This window comes from Lithohypha guttulata (assembly GCF_036872675.1).
Source record: "Lithohypha guttulata strain CCFEE 5908 chromosome Unknown scaffold_2, whole genome shotgun sequence".
Classification (NCBI taxonomy): domain Eukaryota; kingdom Fungi; phylum Ascomycota; class Eurotiomycetes; order Chaetothyriales; family Trichomeriaceae; genus Lithohypha; species Lithohypha guttulata.
Genome location: NW_027042751.1, coordinates 2,387,831 through 2,409,796, shown reverse-complemented (window position 1 = coordinate 2,409,796; position 21,966 = coordinate 2,387,831). Strand labels below are relative to the sequence as shown.

At 48.8% G+C, this 21,966-nt stretch overlaps 6 protein-coding genes across 6 annotated transcripts; 3 read left to right on the top strand and 3 right to left on the bottom strand.

The window, feature by feature from the left end:
- Positions 1-725: 725 nt before the first annotated feature.
- On the top strand, positions 726-2,471 carry LTR64_002972 (uncharacterized protein; the record flags this gene model as incomplete). The annotated part of the gene is made up of 1 exon (XM_064897335.1): positions 726-2,471. One exon carries the CDS (start codon positions 726-728, stop codon positions 2,469-2,471), a length of 1,746 nt encoding a protein of 581 aa, XP_064756285.1.
- A 2,943-nt stretch (positions 2,472-5,414) lies between these two features.
- On the bottom strand, positions 5,415-8,771 carry LTR64_002971 (uncharacterized protein; the record flags this gene model as incomplete). Its single annotated transcript, XM_064897334.1, has 5 exons — positions 5,415-7,472; positions 7,566-7,804; positions 7,852-7,871; positions 7,951-8,597; positions 8,643-8,771. The coding sequence occupies 5 exons, from the start codon at positions 8,769-8,771 to the stop codon at positions 5,415-5,417; spliced, it is 3,093 nt and encodes a 1,030-aa protein (XP_064756284.1).
- Positions 8,772-9,316: 545 nt separating this feature from the next.
- LTR64_002970 (uncharacterized protein) lies at positions 9,317-11,115 on the bottom strand (the record flags this gene model as incomplete). Its single annotated transcript, XM_064897333.1, has 4 exons — positions 9,317-9,836; positions 9,886-10,306; positions 10,524-10,648; positions 10,700-11,115. The coding sequence occupies 4 exons, from the start codon at positions 11,113-11,115 to the stop codon at positions 9,317-9,319; spliced, it is 1,482 nt and encodes a 493-aa protein (XP_064756283.1).
- A 645-nt stretch (positions 11,116-11,760) lies between these two features.
- SSN8 (RNA polymerase II holoenzyme cyclin-like subunit) lies at positions 11,761-12,792 on the top strand (the record flags this gene model as incomplete). The annotated part of the gene is made up of 1 exon (XM_064897332.1): positions 11,761-12,792. One exon carries the CDS (start codon positions 11,761-11,763, stop codon positions 12,790-12,792), a length of 1,032 nt encoding a protein of 343 aa, XP_064756282.1.
- Positions 12,793-12,964: 172 nt separating this feature from the next.
- On the bottom strand, positions 12,965-16,589 carry LTR64_002968 (uncharacterized protein; the record flags this gene model as incomplete). Its single annotated transcript, XM_064897331.1, has 2 exons — positions 12,965-16,363; positions 16,431-16,589. 2 exons carry the CDS (start codon positions 16,587-16,589, stop codon positions 12,965-12,967), a joined length of 3,558 nt encoding a protein of 1,185 aa, XP_064756281.1.
- A 977-nt stretch (positions 16,590-17,566) lies between these two features.
- LTR64_002967 (uncharacterized protein) lies at positions 17,567-18,739 on the top strand (the record flags this gene model as incomplete). The annotated part of the gene is made up of 2 exons (XM_064897330.1): positions 17,567-18,371; positions 18,408-18,739. 2 exons carry the CDS (start codon positions 17,567-17,569, stop codon positions 18,737-18,739), a joined length of 1,137 nt encoding a protein of 378 aa, XP_064756280.1.
- Positions 18,740-21,966: the final 3,227 nt, after the last annotated feature.

Here is a 21,966-nt window from a genome sequence, read left to right as displayed (position 1 = left end):
CTTCGAGCTGAAGTCAATGGCGTTCAGTAGTCAAATTTACATGCTGAAGCGCCACTCTAATAAATTCCGTCCCTCGTGTATGGCGCGCTTGAGAAAACGATCTCCTCTCGTGCCGCAAACTTCATGCATTGGCTGTACAGTGGACGGATACTGTCATCTCTTCGCGAAGCATGATAACGATGTTACTGGGGTGTGCACCGTAGCCCATGCATACGCAATAAGCGAGCAGGCCATGCTCGTCATAGCCATCGCGCTTTCCGCTCGTCAATAACATCCGCTATCCACTAGCAGCGATGGAAACGTTGTCAGTTGGACTGTTCCCTGCTTCTTACGACGTAAGTTAGAGTTCTACCCCAGTCACGCCTCTTCAGACTCGCGATACTATGTCAGTCATGCTATGGCGTAGTCCTCAATTCCACTACTGTTATGCTAATGAACGCCCCTCTTCTCCCTACAGTATAGAGGAAGGTTAGACCTCGATGCAACGTGACGGAAGTGACAGCTTGATTTTACGAGCAGCATCGATCATACTTTATTGCCAATGAGGCTTCATACACTATATGTCGCACACCGACACCAATAACTCATTCATGTCCTTTCGCATTTCCTCTGAAGACCACAACCAAGCTATTGATCTCTAGTCCTTCACGCTTCGATGTCGCCTTTTCGGATCTTAGAAAACGATAGATTCAGTCTGGAGGCCTGGCGCTCTCTCTTTCAAGCATATGGAACCACAGTATAGTATTCCTTTCCCTTCGGATGCCAGGAGTACATTCACCTGGTCGACTCCTGACCAGTCGGCGCGCGCGATCGCTACCCCAGACCAACAGTTCCGACTCCTTCATCCACCAGATGCGATCCAAGATCGTAGATCGACATTGAAGCAAAGTTCGGCAGCAGTTCAACAACATGGTCTGGTCAAGTCGACGCACCTACCATCACCACTGTTGTCCCATAATGGTCATCCGCATCCCTGCCAATTCCAGTACGTGCAAATGCCACGTACACCAGTGACACCCTCATACATGCACACCCGCCGACCACAGCTCCCAGTTCCGCCGCGCGTGCTACCTTCTCAATCCAAGGTTCAAGAGCCTTGCTTGGCTTGTAAGCGACCCGGTTGCGCACTGGCTTCACACCGGTATTACTCCAAATACGTCCGAGATCAGAAGGAGCGCGATGGGCAATCGGAACTGACACCCCGCCCAGCTACAGCAATGCTTGCGCGACCACTCACAGCATACGGTGGACCCGTCATGCAGCCTCCATTTGCTCTGGACCTTGAACGTCAGCATCTACTCGCGCTGTGGTCCGAGGAGTGGTCACCTGTGAAACAAGGATACGAGAGACATCTTTTTCCCGCAAAGTTTATCAATCGGGTTCTACCAGTGGCTCAGAACCACATGCCGTTGCTTCAAGCACTACTGGCCTACTCGGGAACAATATGGGCGATTGCAAACAATATGCTCAGCGATGCGATTTCCAGACAACAAGCACTCGCAGTAGAAATGTTGTCCCAAGCATGTCCAACCGAGAGCGAGGCAAGCACGGACCAGGGTGTATTGGCTGCGACCTTGTTGCTCCTCATCTATCTGGCCCAAGGAAACAGTTTTGAGGTGGGGAAGCACGTATCTGGATTGGTGCATCTGACCAGAGTACGAGGTGGTCCACACTATCTTGGATTATCAGGAGTCGTAGCCGAGACACTCATACACGCGGATTACATGCAGGCTATATTTTTCAACCACGAGCCCGTATGGCATTTTCCTCTTCCTCAACTTGAGTTTGACTTTCCAGAGAAGATGGGCCAAGGCTTTCGAAAGGTCATGTCGGTACAAGGACTTGACGCGTCGCTATCGGCGACGGCACAAAGCGTTTGCAAGGTTGCAGACATTTTCAAAGATGCGTCAAGCGGCATCTCCCTTGCCCCAGCGGTCAAGCACGCGTACGGCTACTTGGCGATGATGGCGGAATATCAACTTGCACGATGTAATGCGGCTTACCATGCATCATCCACGCCAAGCGAGTGTATCTGTCTAGCCTTGGTTCTATTCAACCACGTCGTTCTCAATAACGATGGCGCAGTCACCCCAAGCATTATGCAGATAGAACATCGCTTCTGGCAAGCACTTGAGGCCGCAGAATACAAAGGGCTCATGCACCCGAGTATGCCTATTTGTCTTCATATGTGGATAATATTGACAGGCTTAACAGTCGGCACCAAAGTGCCAAGTCGTTATCGCAGCATCGGCGTTGAGAAGCTTCGTGCCACACGGATTACTTCCGGTATAGTTAAGTGGGAACAAGTGAAGGCTAATGTCTTGGATAAATATGTGTGGTTGCCGTATGCACAGGAAGAGGCTTTCCGCGGTATCTGGCTCGAGGTCGAAGGGCTTAAGAGCGACAATGGTAATTCTGGACGTACGGTACCAGAAGGACGGAAGTTAGATGTCTTGCCGCCAGCAGGCTGAAATCTGCACAGATCGGTCTTATCAACCAATTTTTAACAATGCAACAACTGGAAACTCGGAAGACCCTCGGATGCGACAAGGCTTGATTTTTACAGAAACACAGTTAGACCCCATGTGTCCACGATACGGTCCTGAAGGTCACTATCGGACAGCCGTGACATTCTTGATCACAACTTTCCACAAAGGCGTACTGTGGTACGACGGATCTTGCCAGCGTCGTTGTGCTATGAGGTTCGCACACTCCAAGCACGACGACTTCGTTACGATCTGCCTCGCGAACAGAACCTCTGCCACAACGCGGATTGCAGTTTATGTCTTACGACAATTGACGCGAACACTCTCTTTGTAAGGCTAGACGGCAGGCTTCATGGCGCAATTAGGATTCAATCTATGGCCACGAGCTGAACGTATGCCTGGTCGCACGAGCACTGCTGATAAAGTGTTGAGGGCCTTCCAGGCCAGTTCAGACGTTCCTGCCTTCGAGGGTCTTATTCAGACCACAGATTTCAAGACCTCCAAACGGATCCTCACACCTGGCCAGCAGCGCAAGCGATATATGAAAGTGACTACATGGTCGTAGACACCATCCGTATAAGGCAGCCTTCACGATGTGAGCAACAGAACACACCGTTCTACTTAGACTTAGCGACTTTGAAGCAGCTGTTGTGAGGTGTTTGATCAGACAATCCCGAGCAATGCGATTAGTAAGCCCGAACCGACTCTTTGCTCTTCGGGAATAAACATGCAGATCCTGTATCGTTATTGTTTGTTTCAGAATTGAGACAACAGGCTACGCGGCTACAGGCTAGGCTGGGCGCAAAGTCGACATTTGTGATTGGTGAAAAACAACCCGAATCCCGTGACCACAGTGCTAGGGGATCGCTGCAAGCGCTTGGCTGTGCCAAGTCACCAACCCTCGACAAATCATCTTGCAATCGCTGCCGTGATGCTCACAGACTACAGTGTTATCTGCACGAGCCTGTGATATGTAGTATCTCAATGGCGACTAGGCTTCACCTCGAGCCTCAGTGGCTGCCGAGGATACTTCGACCGTCTAGCATTCCATGATTCTCTTGTGTTTCTTATGTTTCGTGCTCTTGTCCCCTCGACTGCGTGCTTCACTTCTCACAACGAGGTGGTAATTTCGAGTTGTATTAAAACTGTACAACAATTTAGGTCAGGCGTTCCTTCTCGATAACAATTTGCACGACATTGGCACAAAGTTGTACGCCTTTTGGAGCAAATCCTCTGAGCAGCAACTACAGCCACGACCCAATAGTTAATAAGTTTAGGCCAATCTTACAACAACATGCCTCAAAATAGAGCTGTGGGCTATCCTACAGTCCAACCTCCAACAGCACAACCATATTTAGGCCTCGCTCCACCGCAACATCCATGGGCTGCTGATCATGCGAGGTTCTCATGGCAGGAGACGCCTATCGATGCAGAAAAACAGCTAGAAGTTGGAAATCTCACTGCTGGTCGGGAGGATAGAAAGTCGAGCGTTCTACCACCTCTGCCAGTACTTCCAGATCATCTTTCGACTACTCAGCAGCTTCCGAACAGAGGTATACCACCGGAAGTCCCAGTATTGCCATCACAGCGGAGCGGTCAGTTTCAGCAGTCTCAGCAAGTAGGTCAGCAAACATTCCAGCAACAGACAGTAGGCCTGGAACAGCAGACCCGACAATTTAGACCTGATATTCCCAGAAACCTTCAGCAAGTCACAAGTATACAAGGCCCAACCCCATCCTACGAAGCATCACAAGCTGCCTATCAACAGGCACCGATATCTCACGCAAGTATGCAAGAGCAGGCGGTGTATCATGGTCCGTACCATGCCGATCAGGCACAGCTCTCCGCTCATGATTTACCTATGCATCAAGAACACCAAATTTCTCAATCGCACACACAGCAGAATTCACAAGAAGAAAAACCACTGCATTCAGAGACGTCCCAACCCAAACCAGTACATGTAGGACCAGACGCAAACCCTCTGTCTCCACAAACACCACACTCTGCCATTTCTCCCTCAACAACCACCACAACCAATATGCGCACCCTCCCACCTCTATCCACGACACCTTTTCCTCAGCCAGCCGCCTACAACAACGCCTACACCCAGCCATCCCACCAATCCCTCCAAGGCGGCACCTGGCACCACAGCCTCGGCTCCTGCGCCGACCCAACAACCTGCCTAGCCTCGCTCTTCTGCCCCTGCATCACCTACGGCCGCACCCAACACCGTCTGGCCCTAAAATCTGCCAAGAAGGACCCCACGAATATGCTCGGCTACTCCTCTTTCAACGGATCTTGCGTTGCATGGTCACTGCTGTGCGGTATAAACATCGCGTTGACAGCGATACAGCACACGAGAATACGGAAGGTGTATGCGATGGATGCGGGGTCGGGGAACGTGGCGAGTGATTGTGTCAAGAGCGCGTGTTGCTGTTTTTGTGTGGTTGCGCAGGATGAGAAGGAGATGAGGGTGAGGGAGAGGGCGGTTGAAAAGGTTGTGAGTGAGGGTTATCAGAGTCCGGGCGGGATGACATTTGTTTCGCCGACTTAGGCTGAGAGGGAAATGATGGGGGTTGAGCTGCATTTTGTAGGATTGAAATAAACTCAAAACGAGATTGTAGATACACATCTGAATCAGCGAGCATATATGATTACGACAACGACATTACGATATGTGTCTTATACATATCAAATTAGTTCTAAACGTGTTCAAGATTGTGCTTTGTAAACCCAAAGTGTTGCTTCCAGGGTTTGTCGTTTTGTTCCCTATGAGTACGGCCAATACTGCGAATGCTCATTATCCCAGAATCACTTCGAAAATCACCCCTAGCCAGTCAAATCCACAAGACCAGTTTGCACATTTCAACACGAGTATATAAAACTACATTACATCTACTTCCACCAACCAACGTTCCCAACACACTCTCAATACGCCCCCTGCCTCCTCGACCACCCATCCCTCGGCAACACATAACTCAACCTCACCTCCCTCCCTCTCCCACTCATAACCGGCGCACTACTCGTCCTCAACTCAAACCCATCCAACTTGACCCGAACACCACTATCGTCGTCCTCTAGATTCCAAAGACTAACACCAACATAATTCAAACCATGATAATTCAAGACCCCCTCAGGCACAGGAAACACCGTCTGCGGGCCAATATGGTTGACGTATTTCCCAAACTGGAAGCCGTTGATGTACAGTTGGGCGCGGAAGGCGGTTGGTCTGCTACCATTGGAGGTGGTGGTGCTACTGTTAGTAAAGACAAAAGCCAGCGGGATATCGTACTCTGGAGTTTGCAGGTCAAGAGGGAAAGTCGTGGCGTAGAAGCGGAGGCCTGGGCCGGAGAAGCCGGCGAGAGGAGAGTCGTTTTGAGACGGGAAGACTGAGGTGTTGGTTAGAGGGGCCGAGGGGAGGTGGTAGCCTTGGCGTTCGAAGAACATTCCTCCTTCGTTGAGGGGGCCGCGGGTTTTGTCGATGTAGTGTTCGCCGTTGAGGTTGCCGGTTAGTTTCCATATGATTGGGATGGAGGCGGTGGTGGAGGTGGTGAGGTTGTAGGAGAGTAGGCCTCGTGGTTCGCGCATGGTGTCGTTGCCTGGGTTGAAGTTTTCTGTTAGGCCGAGGTGGTCGATAAAGATCGTCACGATGTAGTTTGTGCTTGGTGTGAGGCTGGATAGTGGTATGGTAACGTTGTGGTTTTGTGAGGTTGAGATTCCGGGATACTGGAGGATGTTGGTCGAGTTTAGCCATACACTATAGCCATATGCATAGCCGCCTTGTGTCAAAAGAGAGAGATTCAGTGAGGTCGAGCCAGCTGGAGTGCTAAAATGACCTCGATATAGTAGGGAACCACTGTGGTATCCATAATCACTGGCGTAAAGTACCTGTGGAGTTGTTGGTCGGAATTGGTTGACTGTGCTTGTTTTATTCGCAATAGTCCACAGCTCATCTGAGTATGTCGATTCGATTTCCGGTAGAGAGTTCATAGAAGCCCATGTCAACTTAGACCAAGTCGCTTTCGACAGTATCGGAATATTGAGTTGGGGCTTGATATATACGAGTGTGGCAGGCGAGGTCCCAACGTCTTTGCCGTTGAAATAGATCTTATTGAAGCTGGGTGAACCAGCCACGCTGATAGTAGTAGTTGTGTTAATATCACCAGTCAAGTATAGATTCCCACCTTCGAGTCGAGCTGTACGCATAAGATAGCCGCCATTGATGATCACGTTCGTCTTGGTTGGTAAGGAATAATTTGATACAGGCGCACTGGCTGGCAGTTCAAGCACCCACCAATTGTAAGCATCGTTGCGCCAAAGAAGATGAATAGTCAAGTCCCCGCACTGAACTACACCAGCATCGGGTGTAACTTGCCACTGAACAACATCATATTGATCCTGTGTTGCGATAGTTACTGCTGAGGGATGCCCTGACCGAAGCTTGCATTGACTGGCAGTAACAGCGAATTCATGAGTCTCGTTTTCTCCTCCATACAGCACTAACACTGTCTCTTTGCTGTATTGCTGCCAAGTGAATACTTCTGCGGATGAGTAGAGTAGTTTCTTGTTACCAAGCGAACAGTCGACTACGTGTATCTTAGAATCTCTGCCATTCAGGGTCAGATGATCCGACAAGGTCTTCAACTGTGGGATAGTGATATTGCCAGCACTAGAGGGTACACTCAAAGCATATGGAGTTGAGGTCATTGAGTTGTAGGCAGCATGTCGAACAACATAAATATCAGCATCAGTTCCATTCCCGATCAGTGGTGTTACAGCAATATCGGATGTGCTAGCGAAAGAGCCGTTGGTGTAGTTCATCGGAATCGAGGTAACGTATGCAGGGGTAACCTTCAGGAAATTTGCTATAAGTTTCGCTTCGGAGTACTTTGCGCGAAGAACGGCACGATCCTCTGATATAGGCGCACCGTAGTCATATGATGTATATCCTAGAGGATGTCCTAAATTACCCCAATTGGTTCCGCCCTATTAAATTGTTGGTTTGAAAACTTCAACTTCACAGCATACAAATGGGCAATGCTGAGGACTTCTCAGTGGTGGGGAAGGCCATGAACGTACGTAAGTCATATACAGATTGAGCATTGTAACTCTGAAGCTGATATCGTTCTTGTAGAAGATTCGCTCGAACTGCTCGTTGGTAAGGGTCGCACAGTTGTCGAAGCCGTACCCTCCCCACGGATCAAAGGAACCTCCCTGAAATTCAATTATCGAGTAGGGAGTGCTGGGACTTTGTTGCTCGTGTAAAGTCCAAAAGTTCGTGGGTAGCCGGTTGTCGGTCCAGTTGTATGGCTGTTCACCTAGAGGACGTCAGCGAGGTCAATAGATGCAGGGATGACGTTCTTACAGTTGAAACCTAGAGGATAGCTTTTATCGAGAGGTCAGTATACACAAACAATGACGAAAACAGCAGCACAAAGTTCTCGGGAGTACACCCTTCACATACCTATCGTGTCCGTAGACGTCGACGTGTGTGGTCACAATGGCACTGTCCGGTGAGAAGATCCCCTTGGGGCTAGCATCATTGCTGATAGTGGGAACAACTATGCCAGCAGCACGAATCTGATCGATCACATACTGAAAGTAGTCACTGTTGGGGAATGTTATGTTGCCTGCTGGGTTCGTATACTCGTTCTCTGGCTGTACCAAGATAACAGGGCCACCTTCAGTGATCTGAGCCTTCGCTATAAGCTCCCCAACTCGTTTCATATAGAGGTCGGTCGCCTCCAGAAAGCCAGTCGCGTTCGTCCTGAAAGTACCATCAACATGGGATAACCACCCAGGAAATCCTCCACCTGCGACCTCAGCATTGATATAGCTTCCTGGCCTAGCCAATAGGTAGATTCCAGCCTCGCTGGCTGCTTCGAAGAAAGGTTCCAAGGCGAACACGCCGTCAGCGCGGAAAACACCTGGTTCTCCCTCAAGTAGTGCCCAGTTGACATAAAAGGAAACGCCATTGTAGCCCAGCGCTTTGACCTTCTGGAGGACGTCCAGCCAAAGATCAGGTGATGGTAACCTGAAAGGGTGGAACTCGCCAAAGAAAAAGACGATTCGTTCCCCACGAACAAGAAACGAGTACTCGTCCCAGGTAACCTTGGCGTTTTAGTACAGCTTTCCGGGTGCGCAAGCTTGACATACGATATCTTGAAGTCCTTGAGACTCGGTGGTGACCGAAGCTCGCTGACCTAATATTACTGGATTAGAGATCGCAGGCTGCAGCAACGGAGAGGACCACAACAGCAAGGGCAGGAGGTTCTTGAGCCACATCCTTTTGAGACTCTCAACAACGTAAACAACGTGAGATCGTGCTTGGGCGTACCTCAGAGTGTGAAAGGAAGCGTTGAGTCTCAGTCTTAAGGCATGGTAGCACAAATTCCCGGGAATTTCCCACACTCAAATAATGATTATACCTCAATTCAACACTTGCTTGAACGAAGAAGCTCTTCCTTAGCTTTTTTTAGCAAGCTTGGCTGGATCAGGAACACATCTTGTCCCTCCAGAGGGTGCTGCTCCTTGACTGATGATATGAATGATCGACAGGCGTTTTGCGGAGATTTGACCAATCCGGGGTTATGACGACGTCATAGCACTTCACTTCGGCACTGTAAAGGCCGAGCGACCTATGATTGGGAAGCAGAATATTTTCGGAGCAGTGCTCTATACGGTAGATTGCAGAACTTTCCGCTCTTCTTGGTGTAGTTTTCAGAAGCTTGGGAGGCCGCCTTGCCGACCATCGCGTGTCTAGCTAGCTCATCTGCTTCATCCATGATCAAAAGTATGATTCGAGGGCTGAGGGCCACTCCATCGAGATATTAGTGCAGTCCCAGAAGAGACTTTGAGTTCTCATAGACGATATACGATATGCTCACAGCTGGCGCGACCTTGAGCAAATTGGGAGTAACACCTTTGAAGAGTCCCTTCCATCCTTCGTTCTGAATAGTTTTCCTTGTAACATCGGCGATTCCAGTGTACGTCGGTCTGTGCAGGACCGTTCCTTGTGCTTGTAAACGTGTGCGCAGTACGTTGATGGGATAGACCACCGTCGCACTGATGGCTCCTGACGAGGCTCCAATAGCTCCAGTGATGAAGTTTCCCATTTCCACATCCTCTTCGTGAACACCGAGCGCCTTCGCTTTGCGTGTCAAAACAAACCTTTTACAACCCTCAAAAATAAAGAGATCAATAGCTGAGTAGGGAAACATGCCTGCTAGGCCCATGGCCAACCCACGATAATATGGACGTAACCTGCCTTCATGCCACATGTTCTTGGCTGTTTGGGCAATCAACTTGTTGCCATGTAATCCTCCTTCTACAGTTTCGCACTGCATCCGGCTTTTCGAAACCGTTAGATAGATTTAGAGAAGGGGCAGATCAAACTTACAATTTGAGCGTGTCTAGTGGGTATACCACACATTGAGAGATAACACCTCCAAAACCACCAGCCAGAAATTGCGACGTAGGATGCAGATGTTTTGGGTCACTGCCCTCCAGGCTTGCAAGTGTGCGCTTGGCAGCTTCGTAGGCTCCGAATTTGATAGCAGACTCGGGCATAACCTTGACGACATTGAGGCCGTTACCTGCGAATAGACTACGAATGCCACCAGCTCTCCAAAGCTCTTTGCAAGCATCGACTAGGTTTTTGCTGAAGTGTTTCAGCGCACTTACCGGCGCGCCCTCTTTTATGGCCTTGTCTAGTGTGTCCCTCGGACTGACTTGTGCAATTAGGTAGACCTTTAATCGATCTAATGGGGCCGTGGCCGTCCGCGATACTATGCCAGCCGCACCGCCAGCAACGAAATAGCCTGGTACAGGAAGAAAATCGGTTAGCTCAAGGTGGTCTTCGTCATCATCCAACCCCGAGTCTTCGGGTTCATCTCAAAACCAAAGAATTAGTGTTTGTTGAAGCAAGGAAATTGGGCCAGACAAGTAGAAGTGTCTATTGAGGACATTGGTCACGGCCAGTCATACTATTGCTTCTGGAGGGGAAGGGTGCCAGAAACGAGGAATCACATTACTTACCTAAACCTTGCATAGTATCGTTGACATTTACATCGCCTTCTTGGTTGACATTAGCTGTAGCACTATAGTAGGTCAAAATGGCGCGAAGGTTGGGTGCTCCGTGTGGTACGAAGAGTAAAAAGTCTCTGCAATCTATTAATTCCAAAGACAAGATCACACACGGCCTCATTACTAACCTCCATTCTTCAAAGCTGATCCGCCCATCATGGTTCGAATCAATCTCGTCAAAGAACTGATCAATCTTTGAATTGCTGACAACAATTCCGCTCCGAGCAAATGCTTGCCGCAGTTCGTCTTTATCGAGACTACCACTATGATCTCGATCTATGCTGTCAAACAACTGGTATAGCTCGTTCTCGGCGTGCTCAATAAATGTTCTAAATTCGCTGAATTGGATATGTCCATCGCCGGATGTGTCGACGACCTCGAGAATATCGCGCAACAGCGCGTCGGCATTTTTTAGAGGATGGTCGATTTTCTTCAGGCCCTTCTTCAAGCCTTTCACATCGATCGCACCATCTGGTGTGGCATCCAGACTTTTCCACAACTTCGCTATTCGCTCGTCGCGTTCAGCTGCTGTCTCTTCAGGCATACTACCTGGTTTTTGGTTCGGCTAGATGCTATCTAGGTTGAAGCATGATTGTGTTGTCGGCTGCTCGGCTTCGTGGCCAGGACCTGTAGGAAGAAGGGCTGCAGTTGTTGAGTAAGAGAGGGTTTTTTTGTAGGTGTTCACCGCAGCTCAAGATGTTCCTCGTTGGTCTCGCCGTTCAAAGCTTGCGCGCTGGTAATTATTGAACAAGGAGAAGAGCTTGTTTCAGGTGGTTGCAGTCTCTGCGATCAAGCTTCCAGTGGTTGGCCCTGTAGGTGTGACGCAGTTTCTGGTTTGTGGTTTTCGGGAGGTAAATAGTGGGGCTTAGCAGGCTGGCTCCGTCCCAAGAGAGCCTGAAGAGTCCACCACGCTAAACACGTTCACGACCACCGGTTGAGATCTCTTTACAAATGGACCGTAAGGTGCCAAGTGCTTCGTACGAAGCAGACTCGGTGCCAATGTATATTGAAGCCTTGTGTGAGTATGTAAGGCACGATCAACAGCAATGAAGCGTTCGATACTTGTGCTACGTTCAAGATGAGGACGTCTTCACCTCGTACATGGCGACTACAGTACTTGTGATTGCTATATACCAAAAGGACATTTCACGTATCTTGCGACCTTCTCTCTGATTGCGCCTCAGTCACAATGGCAGCGAACTATTGGACTTCTACGCAAAAGCAGAATTGGCTGTTCGAGACTTACGAAATCGCTGACTTACGAGAAGAGATTGGCAGACAACACATGAAAGCGATAGAGCAGTATCCACTTCCAGATAGACGTCTTATGTTTGTGTTCATGAAGGACAGACTTATGCAACTTGGCAAACGTTTGCAATTCCGCCAGCAATGTGTGGCAACAGCTCTGGTCTACTTGCATCGATACTTCCTCTTTAATGCCATGCAAAACGTCAGTATCTATCTCTTGACGGCGACCGCGTTCTATCTAGCTTCAAAAACCGAAGAGTGCCCTCATCACATCCGACTTGTGGTATCTGAAGCACGGCAATTGTGGCCGGAGTACATTCCCAATGATCCATCACGACTAGGCGAGATGGAATTCTGTTTGATCTCCGAAATGCATTCGCAACTAATTGTATGGCATCCATATCGCTCCCTTACAACTCTGAAGGAGAACCAAAAATTGGCCTTGACGAACGAGGAACTCAGTCTCGCTTGGTCGATCATCAACGACAGCTTCATGACGGATCTGCCACTCATACATCCACCATACCTGATCGCGATTACGGCCATGTTCTTGGCTGTCATCTTTGTCCCTAGTAAATCGTCCTTGGATCTCAAATCTCCAGTAATAGACTACCAATCAATGCTAGATGCCACCCGAATGAGCTCACTTGGTGGTAGAGTCGGCGTTTCTAATTCAATCGCGAGCGCACTCAATGGTTCAACTATGTTACATCCTTCGCATGATGTGTCAAAACAGCTTTCTCAGCAACAAAATAATGCCTCAATCAAGGCAAGAACACTTGTAGCAGCGGCGAACTCGGAGAAGATGCAGCACATCATCGAATTCCTCGTTGAATCAGATATTGACGTTAAGGCCATGATTGATGCGACGCAAGACATCATAAGTCTATACGAGATGTGGGAGCAATACAACGAGAAGACGGTCAAAGAGGCGGTCGGAAGATGTATACGCGGTCAGCATCTTGATACTTGATCATCTGGTCTTAGTCGTTGTACAGGAGATGGATCAAAGCGTCTGCACTGCAACCGCAAGGGCGATCTCTAATACCAACAGAATCGCTGCACGATTTTGATGCAGGGAGTTTGTCAGCATTATACAAAGGCACTCATCGTGTTCAGATTCAGTGTTACGTGCAGACAGGACTTCAAGCCTTCACAGCAGCGGCTGCTTGACCTGCCACCCCTAGCTTCTTTCTCAATTGTACAACCTCGCCTTTGTTTGCTAGTGGTGCAGAATTCCAGTTCGTGGTTGTGGGCAATGCTTGCGGTTCTAGCAGATATATGGCATCTGCCGCATATTGCCGTATCTTTGGCCATTTATGTAGAAGTTTACGTGACAGAATGTCAAGAGCTTCGTTCTTGAAGCACTGTATAAGCGCGAGGTGAGACACCAGACGTATCAAAGATTGTATACGCGGTATGTCTGCAATCGAGGTCTGCAACCGGCTAACAAGGCTCATTATCCTTGACTTCTGATCAATAACCTGGGCTTCAGTTTCTATAGGAAATTGTTCTAAAAGCAGGCAGAGTGTGTCAAGCAAAGGCACGACTTCTCGGTCTTCCCGTCCACTGGCTGCGGTAAGTTCGGACAAGAGCACATCCATGATATGCTGCAAATGCTCCAGGCGGGCATCGGCAGTCATGCTGACTAGATTAGACACTAAGGCGCTGCTTGCGTTCTGACTCACATCGTCAGCAGTGCCGATCGATGACACGAAGCCTGTGAGCAAATCGTCGTGAAGCCATCGAACACTAAAGAGTTTCGCGATCTCAGAGAAGTATGCGAACGATGAGACATCTGCCTGGTGCGCAAATCTTTTACTAGCGAAATCTAGATCAGCATCTGTCCAAATTACTTGCAAGCAATTCCAGGCTGCAAATCGTACTTTAGCCAGCCTTTCAGCTGCAAGACGGGCAATCACTCTGATAAAGCGTCTCATGCTGTCACTCTTCAGATGGACGGAGTTGATGCTCTGCACAGCCTCGATGCTGGACAGCCTCAATAGTGACCCAATATCACCTCGCTGATCATTGGTGTAATCGGACAGGCCATGGAAGATCGCACTATTCAAAGTGTGCATGCATCTCGCTTCAATGCCAATATTCGACCGCTGTATGGTTGCTATTGCTTGCATCGCATTCACCCTTGTTTCAATTTGAAGCTCGGAGACCACAATTCCGTTCAAGAATTTAGTGATGGAAAACGAATGGTGGGAGAGCTTGGAGTCAACTACAATCAATGGGAATATCTTCCCCATGGTAGCAATACGTCCATGGCTAGTGAATACACTCTTTTGTCCTTGGATCCCTGACGGTAGCCAAAGATCTAGGAGGCGACCTTTTGTGTCCAATGAAACCAAGGAGAATACCGCCTGATTGGCATCAGCTGCAGCTGCAGCCACTGAGTCATCTTCTGAAGCGATTGTGCACCGATCTAGTATTGCAAAGACTGGTGAAGATTGCACTGGTTGTAGTAAGGCTCGGTCTGCCAGACCGCTCCTTGCCCAAGCTGCTATTACACGTGCTGTGGCTTCGAATATGTGGACAAGATCAGCAGTTGTTCTACCAGTCAGACTCCCTGTTATGTGCTCAAGCGAATCGAGAGTCCTCCGAAGGATTTGTTGTACCTCAGTTGCGATATCTTCACCTGGTTTCCAGATCTCGAAGAGACTCGACAAGGTCAGCAACAGCCCATGTCGAGCTGCAGCATTGACTCCCAAGTTGCTAGGTTTTAGATCTGCTATTTGTGAGGTGAGCTGTTCTGCAAACTTCGTTTTGTGTTCAGTTTTGGCTGTCAAAAAAAGACTACCGATAGTGCCTGCAGCCTGACGACGTGAATCAGCATCAACAGCGCGGCAACCCCTCCAATCCAGCAATGCATACAACAAGCTTATATGATAGGTTTCATCCAAGCACGCAACACGTTGAGCAACTGCCGAGATTGCTCTTGCTCGCCTTGCAACAGAGTGGTAGTCAACTTCTTGTACCACCGGAATACCTGCTTTGATAGTGTCAGGATGACGTCCAATAAGCTCTTGGAGCGCGGCAGAAGCACCGCGACGAATGTTGCCTGAAGGATCTAGACACGAGGCAAGAACCAACTCAACGGCGACGATCTGCAGGGTAGATATTCTGTTCGCCTTGCCATATGGTCGCGATGCAAGGAAACTGGTGGACAAAATTGTTGTGGCCATCTCTCGTGTTGAGTATTTCCTGGCCAATGACCAGATACCGAAGCATGCGGCATCGCGTACCCCTACTCCAAGCGATGTACCAACACTGGACCGTTGCTCGAAGGTGAGCCCCATCAGCAATGCCTCGAGGATACTGGTCAATTGCTCTACGGGTGGTGAACGCCGGAAGAGCAAGTGACCCAAGGTCAACATGGCTCCATGCCATTTCAGCGGGTTCACCGCATTGACGTTTTTCTTGAAGAGTGTTGGATCAACGTCAAACATATCAGTCGCAGCAGCAAGCGACCCTGTGCGAAGGTCTTCCAGCAGCATGTTTTCGTTCAAACAATCTAAGATAGCTTCAATGATATCGCTGGCCAAAGTGTTTTCCAACTTCAGTACGATCAAGCTTAAAGATTTACTTGCCACTTGTCTAACGGGGGTGTCGGTGTCTGCCAACCACTCCAATAGGATTTGGATAGTGTCTTCGAGATTTCCGTCAAGGAGCTGTGATGCAGTAGGTTGTCCACTGTCGCTTAGCACAACTGCATGCAATATGGAGGCACGTAGCATCTTGACGATTAGTTTTCTCGAAGGAGCCGATTGCCTCACAGAAAGCGCCGATGAGCTAGACCCATTAGCAAACCACTTACAAGTGTTGAAACTCTGTTCGAGGAAGGGCAAAGCTTCACTGCTAGATGCCGAATTTATGAGACCATAAAGTAAAGTCAGCAGGCCGACACACCGATATTGCTCAATCGGAGCCGCTCCATCCTCGAGAAATAACCCGTTGGTACACCACTGTACAGCAGCATCGGGTAGACTCAGTTTTTGCATATCCTTTCTCAAAGCGAGCCGAACGATCAGCAAGCTAGCAGCTTCGCGGTCTTTACCTGGAACACACAGATATCTTAGAGCTATGTTTAGCAAGGCTAGTCCTACATGAGGCAGTTTTAAATCCTGAAAACGGGTTGGGATGCTTATATCACTTGTCCGGGAGCCAGATATTGTGGACAGCTCGAAGGGAGCCAGCATTAGATGGGAGAGCCAAAGGAAGAGAATGTATCGCTCCTCCCACGACATTCCAGCATTGAGGTTGTTTTGAGGCTGATCCCATGCACTGAAGCACTCAAGCAATGGTTCGATATATTTGGGTTCATTGTTTAGCAGACGAACGATGACCTTGTAACCACGAACTTTGCAAAGGGTGTATAGGATTCGACAAATCGCCCGAGGCACCGGTTCTGTCTTGTCAGATTCACTAGTGACGTTTTGATAGTAGACGTCCGGTTTGCGTGTGCAGGCAAGGAAAGACTCAGCAAGTGAATGCACTATGCCTCCCAAAACTGGGTCTAATAGTTGGGGCCATTCCTGGAACGAATTAAGCTTCGCTTAAAGTCAGTACACTCAACTTACTCTTCTTCGACTGGAGGCTCACAAGGCGTAATAGTTCGTTCGTCTTATGATGTAGCACTAGTCGTCGTGTGTTGCCTTTCAATGATTTTAAGAGCAGTGGAAGTTTAGCTCGAAATTCTCCTAGAAGCTCAGCGGAAGCTTTATAAAGCTTAACATCGGCATCCTCTGCAGCCGCGTCCATCGGGCTCGCGTCTTAATACATGAGGTGTTGGTACATAAAAAATCTGAAGCTGTACCTGCTGGTAAGAAGGTGAAGGTTGCTCGTCCGGTCGTGCCTGCTCGCGCTTGGACACGTACTTTTAACGCTAAACTCGATCTGGTCGTGGTTTCTTTGCTCACGCGTTAACCCCGAATGTGTTGCGATGCTAGTAGTTGCTCGAGAGTACACCTCATCATCGTATCTTCACTGAACAGAGGTCAAGGACATCGCAATTATTGATCTCGCACTACTTCCTGTCCGCCTTGAGATCTGATATCCTGTTTGACGCACTAAGTAGTCAATCAGGACGTGCATGAATCGCGTCACATCTGAAACAGGCGACATAGCAGGCGGCCGTCATCCGTTGTCGAGGCTCTCTGTTCCTCGAATCATTACATTGACCATGATTCGCAACTTATGCCTCCTAAAAGTGTCTCTAGGTCCTAGATTCAGACGTCGTCTACCATCATCACGGTTCCTTCAGCTGACCATTTCCTTTCCAGTGTACCATCTTCCCATTGATTCTCACCATCTTTTATGCTGTTGATCGACTCACCCCTCCCGACTCAGAGACGCGTTCCGCAGTTTGCGATATGAGCATCTTCACGAGAATTATACAACGTGCCTTAGGCAGTGTGGCTCCTTCACCCACTGATGCTGAATCGCGTGAAGTGATATCCAGAAAGAGAAAGCGTGACACTAGTAATGACAATGAAGATACGGGACCGATCTTAAAATATGGCGATGGTGAAGCACCGGTTGTCGACAGTGATGACAACATCACAAAGCGCCTGCGCACTGGCAGGAATCTGTTTGCGCCCATAGTGCACGGAAAGATATATGAAAGCACTTCTATATCAGGACCTTCTGGCATGCACGATTGCCACCACGCAAACATCGCTCCGGAGGCTGATTGCATCCTTATGCCGCCTCCTCTAAATACTGCATCCTCGAGAAGGATGCCGGCCTACCACTTCCAGACGACTCAAGAAAGTGCTTCTGCTGATTTTGATGCATCCTCTCAATTTTCGGCGGGTACAACGACAAACCTGCAGAAGACGTCGGCCGATATATTGGAAGAAGATGATATGGAAAGAGCGAGGAGACATGCTGCAGCCACCAATCTGCCCTTAAACTCAGGTGTGTGGGAGCGAGGTGAAGAAGAACTATTTTTCCACCTATCATACCGAGGCTTCGAACCACTGCTCCCGAAGAACTGGATGACCGATTTCCGAACGCTACCACTCACTCTCTATTCACCCGATACCGAAGATGCGTCCGAACCACTAATCAAGGCTCGTAAGCCACATGGTGAATTTCGAGCTATCAGAGAGCTACGAGACTTGCTAGATCTGGGAAAGGACGTACGTGACAAGGTTCTCATAAGCCCGGGCGTCAAGGTGGAAACTATTGTCGAAAGAGCGACTAAGAGGTACATTGCTTGGGCACTGGCCGATGCCGGTATCAAGTTGTCTATACCTGCCTCGCGGCGCGGCCCTCTACCAATACACGTCATAGTCAAGCTCAAATCCAATCAGACCACTACGAGCTGCCTATTGGAGCTGAAAGAGAAACTCCACGCGTTGAGGACACGACATTATCGTGTGCGCAATATTCATGAGAGTATAGAACGAGACACCAGCGACCTCATGACACCCGAGAGTGGGAGTCCAACGAAGGTAGCCGAAACCTCCAAGGATGACATACCTGTGCTGTATGGCATTCTTATCTGCAAGAGCATCTTAGCGATCTTCACACTGAATAGTAGGACCCCACCAATGAAAAACACCGCGTTTCCAGCTTGGGGCCGCAACCATTACAGGCCATCTCCAGCAATCACGGAATCCACTACAGCTACAAAGCTTGATACACAACACTTGCCAAGCATGGAAGTGGATGAAGAGAATGAAGATGATTCTACCTCAGATCCAAGGTTTATAGCCGACTTCGATTTCAGTGATTCGACTAAAGATGTATGGAATGCCTTGGTCATAGCTATCGTCGCTATGCAGATACGGAAAGATATGCTTCTCCCTGAGGGGACTGGAGGTGTTGATGAGTCGATCGAGGACATTCGAGCAGGCATCGAAGACAACTCGATCATGGACGAGGATGAACGTCTTGATGCGTGAGCAAATCAGCCACTGAATAAAGACCTACTCATTGTGTGTATAGAAGAAGTGTCTAGGAATATCGTCGTGCCTACGTATCTCGTGAACCAGTGCCTCAGCTGGTAAATTTTCGAATGGGAGCTCTGTATTGCACGAAGTTCTGAACATGGACCTCAATACTCCCGCGCTGCATTAGTGCGGGAGTACTAGCCCCTGCTGTCTCGTACCCTAGTCCATTTCCACCACCGGGCTCGGCGTGTCGACCCACATGCAAGGGTAGAGCGGACGTGGTGTGATGTTCTGTCGTTTCGACTGAATCCTCATATGCCACCGCCCATATTTGATTCCGCGGGCCGCTACTGCTTCACTAGCAGTGGAACTGAGCTTCCTTGAGACCCGATACAGCATAAATTGTTGAATGGCTGGCTGTGGTGTCTGTCAAGCTACAGCTACTGCAACCATGTGTATCCCAGTATACCATTGGAGAATTCTGTCAAAGCGTCGGACATCTTGTGTGGAACGTTGCAAGGCGTCCCGACCCATTTATTATCTGGGCTCGTTCCTCGCATTGCAAGCGTGCCATTGAGGAGCAATAGACACATAGACAATCGTCGCTGTGGATCGGCATCTCTTCTATGCCGGCATGGCATCGTGCTTGGTATCTTTGCTTCATCTACAAACCGGCCTATGGCGGCAACCTCCATCAAAGCCGTAAGAGCAAATGGGATTGGATTGCGTGTTGCAGAATCCTTGCTTCACCTCAATGTTCCGCTTCAATTTCTCACATACAAACGATCCTTTCTGTCACTCCGCGATAAAGTGCGTAACACAGGCACAACCCAACAGAAGTGCGCTATCAATGTTGTGCTATACTTGCACAGCATGAGTTGTCCCTACGTTCCGAGGTACATTGTCACAACCTCTATAGCACACCGGGAGCTCAATGACAAAAGTGTGGCGAGCCTTTAATTGGGGGAGCAGGTTGCACGACACGGGTGTAGGTCTACCGTGACATGCATCGTCTTGAAATCAGCTGATGCTGAATAGATCTTCTGGCTATGGTTACTTCATCTTCGAAAGAATCTGTCACTAAAGATATGGTTGTCCTGCTCGAACGATATCTCTATGTGCACAACAGTATCCCACAACATGGAAGTTCTTCGGCTCGTAGGTCCTGTCGACATTATCAGCAACAACTGAAAGTCTACATTAGTAACCTTGATCGAACAAAACGCAAATTGTCGCGGCAAAAAATGCCGCCGGTTTTCCAAATGAGTGAGACACTTTTGAGCAACTTGTTCTGTTAGAAACTGTGAAGTGAAGATAATGAGTTCGATTACTATTGTCATTCATCGTAAATGTGGTGCTTAGACCAGTGCTCATGGCTCAACAGGCCGGGTATGCACACGCACGTTTTCCAGTAACCACAGATCTAAAACAGCAGCAAATCGCCCACTTTGACCCAAACCAATATTGTTTCTTGTCTCTCTTGCATATAGAACCACGACAAAGCCCCGAAAGTAGCCTGAAAGTCTTGCAGCTTGACTTAACATTGCCAGCATTAACTAAGTATTAATGTTTTCGTAGTGGAGAAGATTTATGCAATATTGATTTGTATCGTTTCCGGAAAAAGCACTATGAAACACCGTGCCAAAGAGGAATAGCCAAAACGCTCGAAAAAAGATAAGTCGTTAAGGATGTGTCGTAAGATAAACCATGGAAAGCAAACACAAACACTGTCCGTGCTATGTAACGACGACAGCAGGTCCAGGTCGAGAATCTGTTATTGGTGCAGTCTGAGGTGGTTCGAGGATGGTTTCTTTTAGACACCGTTCGCATATGTCATGTTCGCAGTTTGGGCAGGCTGAATCACCGATTCTGAACTCCGTCTTGCATTCGTGGCAGGCTCCTGTATCGACGGGCGCTTTGGCTTGTGCCGACACATGGGCCTTCTTGGCTTTCTTTGCCTTCTCGGTTGGTGTTTTCCTCGGAGGGTATCTTATACAGGTGTTGCATCGAATATGACCACACTGCGAGCAAGTTTTGTCTCTGCCGAAGGTTTTGTTACATTCATGACAGGTATATCGGACTCTCATCCTCGGCTTTTTCTCAACCCTTTCATTTGCGAGCTTTGAAGGCTGAGGCCATTCATCATCGCTCAAAGTCATGTTGTATCTTGCAAATACAGCCCGTGCTCGGTCGAATCTCCCGTCTTCGATAGACTCCTTCCTGTCAGTTGAAGTTGGTAGAACCGTTGTCGGAGTCTGCCTGCTGACTATATTAGCTGAAGGTGCCGGTCGTAAGTGCGAAACATACATTTCCTCAAAGTCTTCAGCGTTGTCAGGCTCGATAACAGGTTCTGATGGGACTAGTCCAGCCCGAGACTCTAATGCTGCTGGAGTCATATCATGATGGGAGTCGGGTTCCAATCTTGGGGTCGTTTCGATACCACTCGCGGAGGGTATCATGCTAGCAATAGCTGGTGGATTTTTTTGTGGTGCTTCAGGAAACGTTCTGGTTGGAGTGGTGGTTGATGGTTGGTCGACATCAGACTTCGTTTTCATGGATGTTTTCAATCTAAACCACAGCTTCTTAATCCCCTTCTTCTGCTTGTCTGTATTGATGCCGGCCGGATTATCCATAGCAAGATCAATTGACTCGATGTGTTTTATCTATCGCAATTGTGCAACAGTGTGTAAGATATTGACCAGCTTTGGGAACGAATCTCGGATAGATGTCTATCTCGTTCAATGGTTGGGTACCAAAACGATCGTTAGGCGGACCAAACGGCTGGGAGACAATCAGAACCCTAGAGCCACGATAAGCCTCGGAACCAGGTTGCGAGATTGGTGCACACGTTTCACGGTCAGGTCTGTCGTAGGTCTTGTAGCGAAGCCGATGTTGAAGTTTCTGTTTGTGCAAGTTCAAACAATGATTATGTCAAGGTATGAGAGTGTGGTTGAGGGGAATAGCTAGGAGCGTGGCAGAGGTCGCAAACGACGCAAAGCTGGAGCCGGCGATCGTGCAAAATCAAGCAGGATCAGCGAACCACAGTAAGCGAATCGGATGCCAGCTTCTGCTGTGTGCTATGCAAAGCGAGACACCACGGTGCAAAGGATACAGGACTAGCAGAAGTTCTGACGATCTTGCCAACGTGTGAAAGATGCACAGCAACGTGGAAGACACCCACAAGCTGGACAAGCTGCAATCGAGATAAGCTGGCCATAATACACTTTACACTAGAGCAG